Source organism: Odocoileus virginianus, chromosome 4 (genome assembly GCF_023699985.2).
Source record: "Odocoileus virginianus isolate 20LAN1187 ecotype Illinois chromosome 4, Ovbor_1.2, whole genome shotgun sequence".
Taxonomy (NCBI): Eukaryota; Metazoa; Chordata; class Mammalia; order Artiodactyla; family Cervidae; genus Odocoileus; species Odocoileus virginianus.
In genome coordinates, this window is record NC_069677.1 from 80,466,787 (window position 1) to 80,487,448 (window position 20,662).

Genomic DNA, 20,662 nt, shown 5'->3' on the forward strand with positions numbered 1-20,662 from the left:
ACCCGGGGTGTGTGAGACAGGAACAGGATCAGGCATGTGCGGGTGCCTGCCGTAGGCTGGACACCATCCTGGGCACCATCCATCAGGTGCAGACAAGGGCATAGAAGAAAGAAAAGGAAGGTAGTGGAAGGGCAGGGCTGGAACCCCAGTCCCGGTGCCTGTAAAATTCACTCTTTATGATGTGACTGAAGTTGCCGTTGGACGCATACTGAAAATTCCTTCCAATTTAAGGACTTTCCTGATGGTCCAGTGGTTAAGGCACCATACTTTCAATGCAAGGGGTGTGGGATCAGTTCCTGATTGGGGAGCTAAGATCTCATGTGCCGCAAGGCGTGACCAAAATAAACCGTATTCCTTCCAGTTTAAACATTCGCTATGCATTGGAGGTGGAGAAACATGTTTTAAACGTCTCCCTGGGGTGGGTGGGAGCACCCTGGTAAGTCTCCTGCTAACCTCTCCAGGTGTCCTCAGCCCCACCAGCATCCTCTGAAATAGCCCCACTGGGCCGTGGCCATCTCAGGTTCCTGGCGATATCCAGGCTAACTCTGAGGATGAATTGCCTTCATCTAACTTCATTCTGTCTAGTTTGGGCCCCTTCGGTTAAACTCAATTCACTGTACATACATCCCAGTTTCAAGGATGAGTAAGACACGGTTAAGCCCAGGGAGCTTGCAGATGGTTGGATAGGCAGACGGGCAACACAAGCCCATTGAGATGAGGGGCAAAGTGACCATGTGTCTGATGGGGAAGCACAGGAGAGCTGCACGGGCAACCTCCTTGAGCACTTAGGGAGGGCTTCCTGGAGGAAGAACACCTGAGCCAAGCCTGGATGACCCTGTGCCCTTTCCCCTCGGGCATCTGGTCAGGGAGTCACGTGTACAACCCAGGGACATGGCCCTGCACGGCTGCCTTGAAGATCTGAGAGTGCATGGGGGAGGGTCAGGGAGGTGGGATTCAGGCATGGGTGAACCTCAGGACATGAACCCTTGGTCTCCATGCCAGGGCCTGGGGGTGGGGGCCAGGGAAGGGAAATCATGGGTAGGAGTGGAGAGATGCAAGCAGTCTGTGTTTCCAAAACCACAGTGATGCTGCGACAGAGGGTGGAGGCCTGGGCACTGCATCCCACTCTGAGGTCTCAGCATCCAGCCCCCTGGAGTCCCTCCTGAAGGTCCGGAACACACCACCCCCCCCAACCCCAACCTTTTCCAAAGAATGAAAGTTAGCATTCTGAGAACTCCTTGTGCTCTGCCTCACACAGGCTCAAGGCATTGGCAGCCACTGGAAGGAAGACGGCAGAGGAGGCATCAAACTGGTGAGTGGGGGGCCTGCAGGTGTTGTAGGGTCTCTGCAGGGGAGCTGGGAGGTCCCCAGGATCCCCTGGGCAGGCGGGCACCTCCATGCAGCCCATGGTGCCCAGGGAAAGCAGTAAAAAGCCCCCAGCTAGACCGGAAAACAAAAGAGAGAAAACTTTGAACAATGCTTTCTTAAGATTTCTTAAAATTCTGATCTGATCCCAATGTGACTATCAATGAAGAAAAACATTCATGTGGTTTATTGAATAAACAAGAAAGAGATATTTTTGCTGATGTGAAATCAAGGTCGCCACTCTCCACCTCTGATGGAGGGAGAACTGGTAGGCGGTGGTGAAAGCCCCCAGGCCTTGGCACGTTGCACCTGAAGGGTGCCAGGTGCAAGGGAGCTCAGGGTTCCAGGCAGCCCTGCCAGCCTCCGGCCCTGCGGCTCTGCCAGCCTCCCACTGCTACAAGCCTTGATCTCCTGCCCCAGGAATCAAAGAGGACACCCTGTTCTCTAAAACTTGGGCCCGCCCTCATGTGCTGTGATGCCATCATTCTGTCCCGCAGTGGGAAGTCCCCTCGTGCTCCACCCTGGAATAGCTGCAGAAAATCAAACAGAAACCCCAGGTCCCACTAGCTGGGGGGCCGTCCCCAGAGCAGGATGGTGAACACCAGGGGCTCAGCGTGTCCTCAGCAAGACCCCCCTCCTCCTCCAAAAACTCTAGGCCAAGGGCAAAAATGCAACCCCTGTAGAGGAAAATAGGAAACACCCAGGACCCTCTGGACTAGGCTGACTTTATTTTATTTTATTTGAATTGCCTATTTTTTTCTTTTTTAATTTATTTTAATTGGAGGCTAATTACTTTATAATATTGTGGTGGTTTTTGCCATACATTGACATGAATCAGCCATGGGTGTACATGTGTTCCCCATCCTGACCCTTCCTCCCACCTCCCTCCCCATCCCATCCCTCAGGGTCGTCCCAGTGCACCAGCCCTGAGCACCCTGTCTCATGCATCGAACCTGGACTGGTGATCTATTTCACATATGATAATATACATGTTTCAATGCTATTCTCTCAGATCATCTCACCCTCGCCTTCTCCCACAGAGTCCAAAAGTCTGTTCTTTACATTTGTGTCTCTTTTGCTGTCTCACATATAAGGTCATTGTTACCATCTTTCTAAATTCCATATATACACATTAATATACTGTATTGGTATTTTTCTTTCTAACTTCGATCTATGTAATAGGCTCCAGTTTCATCCACCTCATTAGAACTGATTCAAATGCATTATTTTTAATAGCTGAGTAATATTCCATTGTGTATATGTACCACAGCTTTCTTATCCATGCAGCTGCCAAGGGACATCTAGGTTGCTTCCATGTCCTGGCTATGATAAACAGCGCTGTGATGAATATTGGGGTACATGTGTCTCTTTCAATTCTGGTTTCCTCGGTGTGTGTGCCCAGCAGTGGGATTGCTGGGTCGTATGGCAGATCTATTTCCAGTTTTTTAAGGAATCTCCACACTGTTCTCCATAGTGGCTGTACTAGTTTGCATTCCCACTAACAGTGTAAGAGGGTTCCCTTTTCTCCACACCCTCTCCAGCATTTATTGTTTGTAGACTTTTCGATAGCAGCCATGCTGACCAGTGTGAGATGGTACCTCATTGTGGTTTTGATTTGCATTTCTCTGATAATGAGTGATGTTGAGCATCTTTTCATGTGTTTGTTAGCCATCTGTATGTCTTCTTTGGAGAAATGTCTGTTTAGTTTTTTAGCCCATTTTTTGATTGGGTCGTGTATTTTTCTGGAATTGAGCTGCAGGAGTTGCTTGTAGATTTTTGAGATTAATTCTTTGTCAGTTGCTTCATTTGCTATTATTTTCTCCCATTCTGAAGCATGTCTTTTCACTTTGCTTATAATTTCCTTTGTTGTGCAAAAAATTTTTAAGTTTAATTAGGTCCCATTTGTTTATTTTTGCTTTTATTTCCATTGCTCTGGGAGGTGGGTCATAGAGGATCCTGCTGTGATTTATGTTAGAGAGTGTTTTGCCTATGTTTTCCTCTAGTTTTACAGTTTCTAGTCTTACATTTAGATCTTTAATCCATTTTGAGTTTATTTTAAAGTCAGTGGCCAAATTGGAATTAAAAAACGAACATACCGCTATGAAAGTCGTGGTTGGTCCCTGCTGGTAGTGACTCAGTCAGACACACCAGCAGACCCACCAAGGATTAGGGAGACCGTGAGTCCCCTGGACTCTGAAAGAGTGGCCCAACCTCACGGGTAATCAGGGGGGTGCAAATTAGGATGCTGTTAACAACAAAAGGCAGCTTCAAGCGGTGGTGAGGATGAAGGGAAGGTGGTCTCTCTCTCACTTTCCTGGTTGCAATTTGGGATGAATATCAACACTGAAAATGGGGGTAGACGCTGCCTGGCAGTTCATGTCTTTGCGCATTCCTTGGAGAAACACAAAGATCCTAAAAAGAATGTGCAGAGGACTTCCCTGGTGGTTGGTCCAGTGATTAAGACTCTGCTTCCAATGCAGTGTTTGCAGGTTCCATCCCTAGTTAGCGAACTAGAATCCCCCTTAGAGAGTAGCCAAAAAAAAATAAAGAATGTGAAAAGATCTTAATCACAGTGCTATGAAGTTTTAAAAGAAGAAAACAATTTAACTGTCCATCAGTGGCGTGGATGGATGAAGTATGAACTGTTTTATAGCCCTTAGAAATTTCACTCTGACATAATCAGATGTATGTGTATCAACAGGGAGAAATTACAAAAACATATTGCTGAGTAAAAAATGCGAGTTGTAGTATAATTTGAACAATAGCTTATGATTTAAATAATATACACAAGTGCTATCTATGCACCTGTTACCTAAATGTCTATAAGGAAACAAAGCAGATTAAGAGTTGAGATTTCCTCTTCTAGAGCGGATAAGTGAGCTATGATAAAGGGAGCAAAGCTTCCTCCTTGGGGTTTTTTTATTGTTAAGAAGAAAGTATTTGTGTGTATCTCATGTCTTCTCCAGTGGTTGTACCCTGATTTCTGAATTTAATATTATATCACAAGCACTTCTCTGAGCCATCAAAAATTATCCGAATTATAATTTCCAGTGACTACATGATTAAGTTATTATCACTTTTGTAGTTTTTCCTTCTTTCCTGTTATAAATAATGGTATAATAAATATTTTATACATGCAGTGTTATCTACACTTTTTGCCTTGAATAAGTTTCTGGAAAGGATTTATTAGTTCAAATGGAAGGGATATTTTAACACCCTTGATACATCTTGACAAATTGCTTTATGTAAAGATTGTAGAGATTCATCCTTCAGTCTCTGGGCACTATTGACAAAATGAAGCATAGCTTTAATCCTCTGAAAGCCATTCTGTTAATTTTACAAGTGAGAAAAGTGGTATCTCGTGGTTGCCTCAGTTTTATTCATTTTTTATTTTTGGTGAGGATGAACCTGACTTGGGCGCTGCATGTCATCTTTCATAGTATTTAAAGTAACTTTCTGGGACTCCCCTGGTGGCCTAGTAGTTAAGAACCCACCTTGCAGTGGAGTGGATGAACTATGATCACACATGCCTAGAAGCAGCTAAGCTCACGAGCCACAAATGCTGATGCCTACACGCCGCATCCAAAGACCCCACGTGCCGCAGCTAAGGCTTGCAGCAGCCAAAGGAAAAGAAACAAGTTTCTGAACTGGAAGAAAATAGAGTAGCTACCTAAGTTCTGTCCAGGTCTTTGGGGCTTTGAAGTTTATACTTAATTTGAAGACTGAGATAAAATTAAAATGCAGGTTTTTCCCAGAAAACTTCAACCCTAAGGAGATATCTGACCCAGAGAGACCATTAGAAAACCAGGTTTTGAGTATTTTGGTCACCTGCTCACCTTGTCTTGGTTGTTAGCCTGGGACAGACTAGCCAGGGTCTGAGACCTGGTTTCCCAGGTGGCGCTAGTGGTAAAGAAACTGCCTGCCAATGCAGGAGACATAAGAGATGCAGGTTCAATCCCTGGGTCAGGAAGATCCACTGGAGAAGGAAATGGCAACCCACTCCAGTACTCTTGCCTGGAGCATCCCATGGACAGAGGAGCTTGGTGGGCTACAGTCCTTGAGGTTGCAAAGTCAGACACGACTGAAGCAGCTTAGCACAGCACAGAGACCTGGGTGGATGCCCGGCTCCGCTGCGATCACACTCAGCCCTGTGCTCGGCGAGTTCTGCCTGGGCCCAGACACCGTGGTGCCCTACACAGGGCCGGTCGTTCTGAGTCACCGTCAGCACTGCCCTCTGCCCTCCGTGGGGAAAGACTCGTTTGGCCACAGTGCCAGGTGACAGCGTCCCTTCCTCTCTTGCAGGCTACACTGCCATTGCAATGACCCTTCTCTGGACGACCCCATCCCCCAGGAGTATGCCCTATTCCTCTGTCCCACGGGTCCCCTGCTGGACAAGCTTCAAGACTTCTGGAGAGAGAGCAGGCGGCAGTGCGCCAAGAACAGAGCCCACGAGGTCTTTCCTCACATAACGCTCTGTGACTTCTTCACGGTGAGTTGGCCCAAGGCACATTTAATTCTCATTAACATACCAGCCGAGTCATTTCCTGTAATACCTAGGTGGTGATGGGGCTAAACAAAGGGGTTTATTTTCATAGAGTGGTCCACCACAGTGATGTTTGCATGAGACAGCCTTTACTTTCTTTCTCATCTTCATCTGGTCAACTCCTATTCATCCTTCAGAACCCAACTCATTTATCCTCTCCCTTTTTAAGTCTTCCCCACCTCCCCAGGCAGGCTTCCCTGATGGTTCAGTGGTAAAGAATTCACCTGCATTGTAGGAGATGCAGGTTTGATCCCTGGATTGGGAAGATCCCCTGGAGAAGGAAATAGAAACCCATTCTAGTATTCTTGCCTAGAAAATCCCATGGACAGAAGAGCCTGATGGGCTACTGCCCATGGGGTTGTAAAAGAGTCAACGACTAAACAGCAACATCTCCCCAGCTAGAAGCGTTGCTGCGCTCTGCGCTCCCACCATCCTTTCGTTTCTCTATCTAGTGGCTTTTTCCCTGTTGCATGGCAGTGTGTCTGATGCAACTTGGCATCCCTCACTGGACTGAAACCTTCAAGGGAGGGAGGAGGCTTTGCTCACTATTGTACATGCAGAGACTAGCAGGTGCCTCAGCCTGAGTGGGGGCTTCACAAACCTGCCATGGGTCAATTAGTGAACAGATTGGCCAGTCACAGATGCAGGACTTCTTCCTGCCCTGGGGATCAGCTCTCTGACTCAGAAGAAGTCAGAGAGGCAGTTCTACAGGCGTCCTGGGAAGGTGAGAAGGACCTGGACTGCTCAAGGACGAGAGGGAGACATGAAAATGAGAGGAGGGAAGGACACCACTGGGGCTCTTGACCAGAAAAATGTAGCGAGGGCACACCACCCTGGCTCTGATGTCAGCAATCTCTCAGAGTCCCACTGGGGCCCAAGGAGTCCTTTGATCCAGGCTCCTGTGCATTGCACAAAAAGGGGGCTGCAAACCTGTGCAGGACGGTTTCCAGAAGATGCCCAGGAGAAGCAGTGCTTCCCAGAGCCCCTGATAAACACCCTCATTTGCCATGGGGTGGGGAGGGATTCCCAGGTGTTGAATCCAGAAGAGTCCCAGGTAAGCTGGGTGAGTTGGTCACCCTGCTTGGACGTCGCTGGCATTTGTGACCTCGGGTTCCATTGTGGCTTGTCCTGGGAGCTCATCAGGGAAAGGAGTGGCAGCCAAGCCAGCTCTGAACATGACCTTAAAAATGGATGTGCCTGATCATGACCACCAGGGAACTGACCTGGGGATCCAGCTCCTCCTCACAGCCCACTGAGGCGTGGGCACATGTGCACGCATACACACATCACGCACACAGTTCCCTTCTCCCAAGGTAGCTGCCCCACTTTCCCCCACCCCGCCCTAGAGGCTGAGGGTCCTTTGCCAGCAGTGGAGTGTAACAGGAATTCACTCTGTCTGATTCTAAGAACATACAGCCACGAAACGGTGGCGTCAACTGCAGCTCCGTGTATAACATGGCTCCATGCTCCAAGGTTACACACCTGAGGCCAAGAAATACGTGTGAAGAGATGTTCATCCATGTGGCGGTTATGAGTTGAGTGCCCTGTGGGTATATCCCATGCCTTCCAGGCCTGTGAGGGCTGCAGAGATATGGCAGGGATGAATTTAGTGAGCTCCTGGTTAGTGGGGAGCTGCGGGTGTGTGTTAACAACAATGATAAGGTTCACAGCTCAGAGAGCAAGGAGGGCTATGGGAAACCCAGGGGGTGCCTGCTGCTGGGGAGAGGAGGAATCAGCCAACTCCCCATGGGGGTTGCTGTGTTGGAGTGGGTCCCCCATAGCCTCATGGAGTCTTCCTCACTGAGCCAGGAGCTGTGTGGTCAGAGAGTGGGTGTGTGGGTGACAGTGGGGATTGATGGGGAGCCTATAAGCCAAGACCACATCAGAAGAGACCCTTGTAGACAAGGTCGGTTCAATCACTGGCCAAGTGCAAGGCCTGCTGCCCAGTCAGAAGGCTAAAAGCCAAGGAATAGGCTACAACCATCCTCAGTAGGTTAAGTTCTGAGCAGCACACCCCAGGACTGCCTCAATGGAGCCTACAGGAACCCCCCAGAAGCCAATAATGCAGTGCTGAGCACATCTGTGCACCAGAGTGGGAGAGGGGCTCAGAGTGCAATATGGGGGGGTTGGGTCAACTCAAGATAGAGTGAGGGATGAAGTTCAAGGGACCCAGGGTTTCCTGCCTGGGCATTTAGAGGCTATTCTATTCCAATAAGAGCTGACCTGAATTACATAAGGAACTGGGGACCAGCTATAGAACAGACCCATCATCCCAAACCCTGGGTCCAGGTAAATTGTGTTACAGTGTCGTGAGCAGAAAAGAGGCTCCTACGGCTGCTTGGTTCTCATCAGTTAAGGTGACAGGTGACCATCCTGTCTCTGTCCCTCAGTGCGAGGACCAGAAGGTGGAGTGTCTATACGAGGCACTGAAGAGAGCCGGGGACAGGACCCTGGGCGTGTTCCCCTCGGCCGTGCCTCTGGTCCTGCATTCTTCCATCAGCTACCTGGGCTTCTTTGTGGACGACAGCCCTGCAGACATCATCCGGGAATTTGCTGTGATGTTCGCCACAGAAGCCTCCATCTTGGCAGGTAGGCAGCCCTGGACGGTGGTGCACGCAGAGCCCTGGTTTACAGACAAGAGTCCCTTTGTGCCTGTGGCTGAGCTCACCACGCTCGGATGCTAGGGGTGGAGCCCAGGGCCGCAAGAGTGAGGCTGTTCCCCAGGGCAGCGACGGTCAGCCTGCGGGCTAGTCTGGTGGCGGGACACGGGGGTGCCTGCCCCATCACCAGGTCACTTCTGCCCTCCCCTGGCCCTTTATGGCCAACAACTATGACTTAGCCTTAGCCTGAGGCTTAACAATTACCTAGAACCTCCATAAAATGCCAGAATGCCCTTCAGAAACCTGTGTAAAGTAAGTTTGACAGAGAAAGACAACCACCATATGATATCGCTGATCTGTGGAATCTTAAAAAAAAAAACAAAGGCACAAATGACCATATTTACGAGGCAGAAATAGAGTCACAGATGTAGGAAACAAACGTATGGTTACCAAGAAGAGGGAAGGGATGAACCGGGTTATGGGGACTGACATATACACATTACTCCAAAAAAATAGGTAACCAGTAAGAACCTGCTGTATAGTATGGGACTTCCAATGTGACTCAGTGGTTAAGAATCTATCTGCCAGTGCAGGAGATGCAGGCTCAACCCCAAGGTTGGGAAGATTCCCTGGAGGTAGAAATGGCAACCCACTCCAGTATTCTTGCCTAGGAAATCCCATGGACAGAGGAACCTGGTGTGCTAAAGTCCGTGGAGTCACTCGCTATAAGAGGTGGACACGACTGAGCGACTAAACAACAACTAGTGTAGCTCAGGGAACTCTACACCATACTCTGTAATGACCTATAGGGGAAAAGAAGCTGAAAAGAACGGATACATGTGTATGCATAACTGACTGACTCTGGGCTTTCCAACCAGTCCATCCTAAAGGAGATCAGTCTTGAGTGTTCATTTGAGGGACTGATGCTGAAGCAGAGACGCCAATACTTTGGCCACCTGATGCGAAGAACTGACTTATTGGAAAAAGACCCCGATGCTGGGAAACACTGAAGGCGGGAGGAGAAGGGGATGACAGAGGATGAGATGGTTGGATGGTATCACCGACTCAATGGACATGAGTTTGAGCAAGCTCCGGGAGATGGTGAAGGACAGGAAAGACTGGCGTGCTGCAGTCCTTGGAGTCACAAAGTGCCAGACACGACTGAGCGACTGAACTGAACTGAACTGATATGCCAAAAAAAATTAATTTTTAAGAAAAGTGAGCAAATAGAAAGACTCCAAGCAAGCAGAGGACTCTTCTCGAAGTGAGAAAAGCCTTGTCGAATTGATGTGGTTTTTCAAAACACTCAGCTGCTGGGAAACGGCCCCTGGGGGGTCATTGCAGGCTGGGGTACCTCCCCCAGCCCCACATCCCACCCGGGACACCTGTCCTCAAGGGGCCAGCGCTGTGTGTAAAACACAAGTCCTGGTTGATTTCTTTATATTTTTTAGGTATGAGCATAGTCTAGTCTCCTTGGCCTCTTGGTAGGGGGATGAGGGGGAGGTGAATGCCTAGACTCACTTTGAGAATCAGCCAAATTCCCTTTTCTCAACCAGCAGCCCTGGTCTGGGGACTGGGGCTCCAGCTGGGGTTTAGTGGGAAGCATTCTGGATTTGCTCTCAGGTGTGAATTTTCCCTCATTCCTGGTTGGTGATGTGACCCTGAATCCTGTCCTCTGACCCTTGACCCTTGAGTCTTCTTTCTCTTCGAATGACTGGGCCCACCCTTCAAACAGTGCAACATGTCTGGGAACGTCCTAGTGGTCCTAGAACACAGAGGTGCTTGGCACTGCTGAGTTTGCTGTGTCTGAGACTCGGAGAGATCATGGTGCCCTGATGGGAGGACCCCCCTCTGCCCCTAAGACGGGTATGAACTTCGATCCTGGCCACATGAATAGTTTCATCCTCCCCAGATTTCCACCAGGAGGCTGGCTTGATGAGTCTGGGATCATAGTTTCCAGATAGTTATAAACTTATCCATGTCTTTGAGGAGTCCTCAGTTGCTCAGTCAGGTCTGACTCTTTGTGACCCCGTGGACTGTAGCCCACCAGGCTTCGCTGTCCATGGGGTTTTCTAGACAAGAATACTGGAGCGAGTTGCCATTTGTGAGGAGTGGTCTCCTTTATGCAAACCTGAGTTCAGATGATGACTCTGGAGTCCCCTTGTCTCTAAAAGGATGATGTGGCTCTTTTCAGGATGTAATGTGTCAGCTGCTAGCCTTCACACAGAAACAGTGCCTCACTTACTTTCACAACCCTCTGCCTCCAACCAAAAGTGACTCTCAATGGCCACTCATTTTAAAAGTGGAGTGACCAAGGGCTGTGAAGGGCTGCGACCCGCCTGAGGTCACTATCGTGAGCTGAAAAGTGTCCCCTAGAATTCACGTCTCCCAAAACCTCCGAAAAGGACTTTCTTTGGAAATAGGGTCTTGGTAGATGTAAGTAGTTGAGGTCACACTAGTGTAGAACAGGCCCTAAGTTCATTGACCAGCGTCCTTGTGGGACGAGGAAACACAGGGACACAGAGGAGAGGCCAGGCACTGAAGTAACGTGGCAACGAGCCAAGGAGCTGGAGGAAGCAAGGAGGGACCTCCCCGAGAGCCTTCAGAGGGGGCGGCCCTTGACGCCTTGGTTTTGGATTTCCAGCTCCAGAACCGTGAGAACAAATCTCCATTGTTTTAAGCCGCCCAGTGTGTGGTCATTTGTGACATCAGCCCAGGAAACTGACAAAGTCCCCGAGCCAGTGAGTGTTACAGCCAGCCCTGGAGTCCAGTCCTCTCCTGCTCCACCTGGGTTTCCTGCTGACTGGCCCCACGTCCTTCGAGAGCTGGTGTTGACCCCCTGTCCATCACCCAACCCTGAGCTGGTTCTGCCCTGCCTTCCATGGCCGCTGCCCTGGGCCTGACCCTGTTGGGTCGGGAGGGGTCGATCACAGCTCCCGGGGGCCTTGCCGGCACGTGTGTCCCTGCCCAGCGCACAGTCCTCAGGGGCATGGGCCATGGTGGGAAGACACACAAGTGCCCATTCAGAAGGCCGGTGACTCGGTGATCTCTTGGATGACTACCGTGGCGGGCCCTTCCCAGGCCGTGCTGACTCACCCGCGGCAAGACAGCCCTCCCCACTGCAGTTGGAACACCTGAGAAAAGGAATTTCCCTGCCACCCACACACTCTCTTATTTCGGGCGCCTCAACCCCCGCAGCTTGGGGCATGGAGACCTCAGCAGTTTCTCTTTTGCTACCAAAGTCTCAGACAGAGGATAAAGACGTTGGTGGGGCCGCCAAGTCTGGGCTCCAGGAAGTGCGTCATTGGCGTTGCTCAGTTGAGGACAGGTCTTTGTGTGGGGCTCACCGTTGCCCGTGGGTAACTAATATCTGGGCTTCCCAGGTGGCACTAGTGGTTAAGAACCCGCCTGCCAATGCAGGAGTCGCTAAGAGACGCAGGTTCGATCCCTGGGTCAGGAAGATCCCCTGGAGGAGGGCAGGGCAACCCACTCCAGTATTCTTGCCTGGAGAATCCCATGGACAGAGGAGGCTGGCAGGCTACAGTCCACAGGGTTCACACAGTCGAACACGACTGAAGCCTCTGAGCATGGAAGCAAGCATGCAACTAACATCTACTGCAAGTCTCTGGGGGACCTCACAGTTAAGAGGCTGGTTTCCCAGGACAGCCCAGCAATCCTCACCCTCAGGTTGTCGCTGTTGAAACTGAAGCTTAGTCAGACCAAGACGCTCCCCAAGGTCACCTGCCAAATGGGGCAGATGAGACTAAAGTCAGGTCTATCTGATTCCCAAGTCTATGCAGTTCCACTGATCACTGCCTCCCCAGAACAGAGCTGCTTTGTGGCCTGGCTGAAATCAGATCCTGGCTGCTTCGGGGACACCACCGCCCACTGACCTGAGGGCCCTGGAATGAGGACCAGGCAAACTGGGGCCCCGAGGACAGAGGTCACTCAAAAAAGCCAGGGCCTGGCCGCTCCAAAGTCTTCCTGCTTCACAAAGCCAGTCGGATATTAGAGGTGCTGAGGTGTTATCTTCCAGAGACTTGGCAACTGAAAAAAAAACCCATGATCTGGCTGGGATCCCACCCATCCAGGCCACCGAGTAACGTGCATCCCAGGGGACAAGGGAGATTTGAATCAGTTGTTGGAGCAACTAGCTTGCAAATTGATAGACGCCCCCCGCCCAAGCATATCCCCCAAACCTGTTTTTCTACTCTCTCTGCTCACCTTCAGATGTGCATGCTCCCAGCCATCTCCTTCGCAAACTGACCTCCATGCAGCGGCCCATCTGGGCCGAGTCCTCGCCTTGTCGGGAAAGCGCTGGTGCAGAGGGCGGGGGTGAGGATGGGCAGAGATAGGAGGACCCTGGCTAAAGGCATTTGCACCACCACCCTGGTCGCATAATCGCCCTGGACAGGGAGCCCTGGGCATGCAGTGCGGCCATCTGGGTCAAGGTGCCCATGTGCCTCCTTTCACAGACTGCTCAGTGAAGCCTTGTACCAAGCAGCTGCATCTCACCCTGGCCCATAAGTTCTACCCTCACCACCAGAGGACGCTGGAGCAGCTGGCCAGAGCCATCAACCCCGGCCACAGGTGCCAGTGGACGGCTGCGCTCTACTCCCGGGACATGCGCTTTGTACACTATCAGGTGGGTAAGCCCAGGCTGGAATGGGTCCCCCACCCTGGGATCAGGTGAGCTGCTGCCTGCCTGACAGAGCCCTGACCCCAAGAGCCCTTGGCTGGAGGTATCTCTGTAGAAGGAAGAATTGAATCCCTTCTTGAAAATCATTTTGTTGCCTGCATTTTGGAATTAACATTCTTTTGTTTATGAGTTGCAGAAATCCAGAAATTTGGAGGGGAAAAAAGGAACATTTCTGGTATTAAAAGTGGACTGTTGCAAAGATTTATGAATATATTATGTTGGTTATTAATTTGTTTAAATAGAGACTTGAGTGAAGTCTCAGTCCAGGACTCCCTCCCCATGCGACTGGTATTAAAAATGGACTGTTGCAAAGATTTATGAATGCATTATGTTGCTTATTAATTTGTTTAGTGATTCAGTGATGCCTCGGTGCAGGACTTCCTCCCCGTGGGATTGATTGGTTTAGAAGGTTTTGTTATACTCCTTTTCAGACCCATGGAACAAGTATAAATGAGCCCACTGTGTTCCTTCACATGAAAGAAGCTATAAATAACCTCACTCCAGTGGGGGTGGATGTGACATCTGGTTATGCTTTGAGATTTTTCACATAAGAAATAAGTAAACAGAGATAGGTAGGTAGGTAGGTAGACAGATAATTAGATAGGTATAGATAGATAATTGATAGAGGATACACAGGCAGGTAGATGTTTAGTAGATGATGGATAGATAGATAATAGATACAGAAATATAGATGATAGATGATTGATAGATGTTATGTAGATGATAGATGGGTGGCACTAATGGTAAAGAATTGCCTGCCAATGCAGGAGATTCAGGTTTGATCCCTGGGTCAGGAAGATTCCTCAGAGAAGGAAATGGCTAGATTTCCTTCTAGCCTGGCAGGAGCCTGGCAGGCTACCATCCATGGGGTCACAGAGAATGGGACGTGACTGCTGCTGCTGCTGCAAAGTCACTTCAGTCGTGTCAGACTCTTCAAGACCCCATGGACTGTAGATTATCAGGCTCCTCCATTCATGGGATTTTCCAGAAAGGAGTACTGGAGTGGGTTGCCATTTCCTTCACCAGGGAACATGAGTGAGTGAGCAGAAATACAGATACATTGGTAGATAGATGAGAGAGACAGAGACATGACCGGTAGATACCAATACCCATTTCTAAATCTCTCCCAAGAAGTCTGTGCATCCTTTGGTCACATTGCACTGTCATCAGCTGAAGGCTTGGGTGTGTCCTGGAGACACAACCTGTCCTTACTCGAGATCTGAAGACTCCCACCTCCTTTCCAGACCCTGCGGGTCCTGTTCCAGTACAAACCCCAGAACGTGGATGAGCTGACGCTCAGCCCCGGCGACTACATCTTTGTGGACCCCACGCAGCAGGAGGAAGCCAGCGAGGGCTGGGTGATCGGGATCTCGCAGCGGACGGGCTGCCGGGGCTTCCTGCCGGAGAATTACACGGAGCGAGCCAGCGAGTGTGACACCTGGGTGAGACACAGGTGAGTGCCGCCCCCGCCCCGCAACCCACATGTCTCTCCTGGAGTCACAGACAGTGTCTGTCTGGAAGCAGTGTTCCCAGTGCTTGTATGTTTCTAAATCATTCCACCATCAGTGAAAATGGCCTGCTCCATGCTGGCAGCATTATCCCTGTAGGCATCTGATAAATGTCTTGACCAATTCTTGGCTTTCCACTGAAAACATTCAGAAGACATCGATTACTCTATAAAACTTTTCTGAGACCATAATCCCCAGAGGACTACAAAATACACTTTCTTATTTCGAACCTGATAAATTATGGAAGCACGCAAGTACTGTGGAAGAGATAATTAAATTAAAAATAAGCCACTGAAATCAATTATGATAGGCCCATACAATAGAAAACTTGAGGTTTATAAAAATGATCACGAGGAGGTATTTACGCACTGATATAAAAAAATACAAGGTAAATTGCAGAACAATGTGTATAGGATGGTACTAACTGTGGGGAAAAGATGAATTAAAACATGATCATCTGTACTCACATATATTTAAATGCACGTTTATGCCTAAAAGTTTCCTGGAAGGGAAAACCTCTAGAAACTTCCAACAGTGCTACCCTGCAGGGTTGAAGGTGGAATTGGGAGAATGGTTTTTTAGGTCTCTACAACTGCATAATTTTTAAAATTTTTGAAACTTAGAAATGCATTACTTCTTCAAAATATAAGATAATCAATTTTAAGTTTAAAGAAAAGAATATAAGGATGTTGGGTCAAAGGGAGAGAAGTCAGACAAGCCTGGAGCCAAGCTTTGTGCCCACCGTGCACGCTGCTGGACTCAGGCTCCAAGCCCTCCCACACCCAACGTGGAACGGGACACAGCTTCCACGAAACCATCACAGTCATCCCGGGAGCAAGGACACCAGTCATTCCAGAGAAGCACAATTTTTTGGATGTGGCTATGGCAATGGGTCCAGTAGCCAGAATGAAATCACAGCATGTTGGTACCACGAGTGACTGCAGAGATAACTGGCTACATCATCCTCTCTGAGAGGTGAGAACACTTGGGCCCAGGGAGCTGGAGGGGCCAATTCATCATGCAACTAAGGAAGCACTTGATGCCTTGTAGAACCAGTTCAGTCAGCCCATTTAAGGAGTAATAGGCAGAAGATGCTGGTTCCACCCTAACTGACCATCTGAGGCCCAGGAGGCACGGGCTTCTGTCTGGCTCCTGTCCTTTAGCAAGTCCTTCAGTCCTTGCTCAGGACAAAAGAGCTTCACTGGCGCCAGGCAACTGGCAAGCTGGATGTTGCTAGAACTATGCTGCAAAGACTCTAGAGAAAAGGAGTTTGCGGTTGTTACATTTTTCATCTTACAGTTCATCTGTCTGTCACCTGCCACCAAAATAACCATTCCAGCTTTAAGGCTGGACATTTCTGAGACTACTCCTTCTAGAAGCAAGTTTCCCGTAGAAATGAATAACTATTAACAAGAATCACAGCAAAAGAAGGGAAAACTGAATGCTGAGCTGGGCTGTCGCTGTCTGACGACCATGTTTTGGAAGCGCCCCATTCATGCTGGGGAAGATGCATGGCAAACAGTGGGCTGTGATTATGGCTCAGAAAGGCAGACCCAGCTCCGCTGTCAGACTCAGGTGTCCTGGCTATGTCTTTTAAAATGGCCAAAAGTGTACTTTATTAAACATTCAGAGCTTTTTAATCAAAAACCGGCCCCAGAATGTCAGGACACATCGCTAATCGCTTAAGCAGACATTAAGAAATTGCAGCTCAATGACATTGCCCCAAGGCTACCTTGGCTACGGGCAGACACACTGTTGTTCAGACAGTGGATAAATATCTTGAAAAGTGTCAGTGCAGAATTCACACTTGGCACATGCAATCCAAGCAGGAAAAGTTTTCCTGCACCAGTGACCCATCTTCACTACGACTGTTCAGGCCTCATGCCAATAGTTCAGGGTCTCTGGATTCACTTGGCAACAAAATGACTATTATTTTGCCCATTACTTTGAAGAAAAAGATCAGAGGCCACCAACGTGATGACGATGGAGTTCATACATGAATCATAAGTTTTCAACCCTCCATGGAGAAGGAGGATGTAGTATAACCGTCAAAGAAAGAGCTGGGAATATTAGAGCTCAGAGAACACATCCTCTCTGAGCCAGGATAAGAGTCCCAACCTGGAAGTAATACCCTTAAGTTTCCAAAACCACAGAGCAAGTTGGTGGCAAGTAGCTCAGAAGCTATAAAGGTGTTGTCATGGGCTGCACTGGGTCCCCCAAATTCTTATGTTGACATCCTAAGCCCCAGCACCTCTATATTTGGAGATGAGTCTTTATAGTGGTGAAAAAGTTGAAGTCGCTCAGTCGTATCTGACTCTTTTCGACCTCATAGGCTGTAGCCTACCAGGCTCCTCCGTCCATGGGATTTTCCAGGCAAGACTACTGGAGTGGGTTGCCATTTCCTCCTCCAGGGGATCTTCCCGACCCAGAGATCGAACCCGGGTCTCCCACACTGTAGGCAGACGCTTTCCCGTCTGAGTCACCAGGGAAGTTCTTTAAAGAGGTGACTGAGGTAGAAGCAGATCTCAAGGATGAGCCCTGGTCCATCTGACTGGTGTCCTTATATGAAGAGCAAGAGATGAGGACACAAACACACATTGAGAAGGACGATCGCACTTGGACACAGGGAGAAGATGGCCACGCACACGCCCAGGAGACAGGCCTCAGGGGGAACCAGCCTTGACCACACCTCGGTCTTGGACTCTCAAGCTCCAGACTGTGTGAGAATAAATATCTGTCCTTTAAGCCACCTCACCTGCGGTTCCTCACCCTGGCATCTCTGGAAGACACGCTGGGGCACAGTCCACACAACCCACAAACGGCAGCTGTGCCCCTGGCAAAAGTCAGGGAGCATTTAAACGCATCTATCTCTATGGTGTAAGTTAAGCATTAAGTAGTTTTCTGAGGTTTAAGAGAAAAACAGAAATATCTAATTGCTACATTCTTTCCTTTTTCTTCTCATTGCCAGCATCCCCTTCATAATCTAGGTTGTGTTTCATTTGACAGACTAGCAAAAAAAAAAAAATTCAATTTTTCTCTCTCACTGTAAGCTTCACAGATGTTATTTATAGATAACACAGCTTCACTACCTGCTCTGTGGGCCGCAAGCAGGGTGTGTGTGGGGGGGGCCCCACCTCGCCCTCAGGAAGGGGAAACCAATCAGGGTTTCCTGTATCAATGTGAGACTCTACAAATACTGAGAGCGTGTTCGCTTGAAGGGGGAAACATCAATGGTCCGAGTACAGGAATCATGTTCTCATCTATTTACCACCAGCTAAAGCCCTAAATGCTATAAGAATATGCACCAAGTAAATCTATTCAACCTGAACCCATCTAGTAAGATTTACCGCTTGAGACAGGAGAGACATGGAAAGAGAAGGTACAACTCGCAGACAACTTCAGAAATGCTTTAACTCTGAGTGTATGGTTGTGAGGATGAAAGGCGGGTGACCAAGCCCGTGGACCCCTGAGATGAAGAAGAAATGGCTTCACTCCCAGCTCAGGACCCGGTGAGGGTCTCAGGATGCAGGCCTGGGAGTCATCAGCCTTACAAGAACTGGAGGGCTTGGGGCCTCTCAGAGAGAAAGGAAAACATTTACGAATGGGCTGAATAAGTAGGGACACACCAGGTTCACGATGGAACAAGATGAATCCTGTTAGAGTCATTTCCAGGTTTAGTGAAGTACCTTCTAGGGAAATCCCAATGGGGTCATTTGTTGGAACTTCACTGAATGTTTGAAAAATTAATCTGGGGGAATAAACAGGAGAGAAGAGCTGAGAACACTTTGGAAAACAAAAGTGATGAGAAGAGACATCTACCTTACCAGATACTAAAAGCATGTTATAAATCTATAATACGGTACTGATGAGGGAAAGAATAGATGGCAGAGCAGGAGACCTGGTATGTTAGGAGTTCCTATCTGACGGGTGCATCAGAAATAGGAAAATAAATGGGTATAAAATAGGTGGTATTCTGTATGATCGTATAGCACACACTGAGTTGAGTTAAACAGAAAATGAAAATTATTTTTAAAAAAATAAGAAGGCTGTTTAAATGATGGTATTTCTGATTTCTGGACTGGGTAGAGTTTGAAAACAGAGAAGCAATAGGACAGATCTTAAATGAGATGTAACAGAGCCATCTTTTGGGCTTTCTCCGTGGCTCAGACGGTGAGAAACCACCCGTGATGCAAAAGTTCGATCCCTAAGTCAGTAAGATCCCCCGGAGGGGGAAATGGCAACCCACTCCAGTATTCTTGCCTGAAGAATCCCATGGACAGAGGAACCTGGCATGCTGCAGTCCGAGGGGTCCCAAAGAGTCAGCACCACTGAATGACTAAGTACAGCGCTGCCTCTTTGGAGCAGTCTCTCAGGGCTATCTGAGGTGCTGTCTCCTGGGCTTCATCTTTAATAATGATTATTAAATGCCCAAATGGTAAGCCTTCTCTATGTTAAAATCATAGACAAAGCTACAATTTAAAGAGAAAGGTGACAGTGCTTTTCAGAAAGTAAATAGTAATAAAGACGATGCTCCCTCACCGGTCACTCACGTGAGAGGACTGTCTGCCTCCTTCTCGCCCACCATAAATCCCAGACACTCTGCTCACCAGTTGCTTTGTGTCTGACTTTTTCATCTAGTCCATGGGCCACCTGCTTCATTCTTCACTCCTGTCCACTATGAGAGGTGAACTTGGGGAGAATGTCCCCCACTCTGGTCACCTGCAGCCTCTGGGCCACTCACCCTTCTCCCCTCATCACACTGTGATGCTCAGTCCAACTCCTAGCTGAGGGTGCCCATTTGTAGTGTTTTATTCCACACCTCCTGGGCATCCTGCATCCTCCAAGGGCATTGTACCAGCATCACCTGTCCTCATGAGACCCTCCCCAATGGGCTCCCACCAGCAGACAAAGATGCTGTCATCTTAAAAACAAAATCAAGCACAAGTTCTCTTTTTATCCTGTTTCCCTCTCCAGCTACTATTCATTTCGTTGCTCTGAACATCTATGTATTTTGCTCGACCCTGTTTGAAACTTGCCCACATGCTATAAAGCAGCCTACAGGCCCCATGAGTGTAACTAGTATAACTAGTTATATAGTTATACTCCAGTATAACTCCAGTACAACTATAGTTATATTCCAGTATAAGTAGTTCTCCCCTCACAATTACCAGGACCCAGGTTCAGGTCCAGTAAGAAAGGGAACCAAGAAATGACTATGGCTCATTCTTCTGTGTGTGCAGGCTAAGTCACTTCAGTCTTGTCTGACTCTGTGTGACCCCATGGACTGTAGCCCCCCAGGCTCCTCTGTGCATGGGATTTCCAAGGCAAGAATAATGGAGTGGATTGCCCTGTCCTCCTCCAGGGGATCTTCCTGACCCAGGGAACAAACCCATGTCTCTTGCATCTCCTACTTTAGCAGGCAGGTTCTTTACCATTAGCGCCACCTGGCAAGCCCAGATCATTCTTACATACAGTTTAAAAAGATGACCTTTCCCTTTATAAACTGAGTTTCCACTGGGGGAACCTGGCAATTTCTTGTTGTTGGAGGATCTCCATGACCATCGGCTCTTGGTTCCTCTTTCACACTCCTCCTCTGGCCCCTACCCTGTCCTCTGCCTTGGCACCATCACCCGCAGGCCTTCTGGAGTTCTCACAGCTCTTGTGTGCTGTGATCTTTGCCCTTGGTGGTCCTCAGAGGTCCCAAGCAACTGCCCACACAGGGCAGCTTTCTTGATTCCCTGGACAAGCAGCAGCCTCCACTCTGTCTGCAACTGCTTGGGTACTGTGTTTGCCCACCTGCCCACTCGTGCATGGGTGCCTTTTCTGTGTGTTTCCATGGCGCTGACATGTCTGTTCTGCTTCCTTAGCCCTGCATCCCCACCACGAGCATCTTCGTGCCTTTGGAAGGTGAATCTAAGAGGATGATGCCCTGGTTGCCCAGTAACAA

At 48.9% G+C, this 20,662-nt stretch overlaps 1 protein-coding gene across 3 annotated transcripts in view; it reads left to right on the forward strand.

Annotated features, from left to right (window-relative positions):
* Window positions 1-20,662, forward strand: part of UBASH3A (ubiquitin associated and SH3 domain containing A) — a 37,944-nt gene that overhangs the window by 1,063 nt on the left and 16,219 nt on the right. For all 3 annotated transcript variants that reach the window (XM_070466812.1, XM_070466813.1, XM_070466811.1), the window contains exons 2-6: window positions 1,259-1,312; window positions 5,668-5,854; window positions 8,299-8,497; window positions 12,984-13,153; window positions 14,452-14,660. In XM_070466812.1, the coding sequence (XP_070322913.1) occupies window positions 1,259-1,312; window positions 5,668-5,854; window positions 8,299-8,497; window positions 12,984-13,153; window positions 14,452-14,660 (819 nt within the window). The remainder of the gene's footprint in view (window positions 1-1,258; window positions 1,313-5,667; window positions 5,855-8,298; window positions 8,498-12,983; window positions 13,154-14,451; window positions 14,661-20,662) is intronic.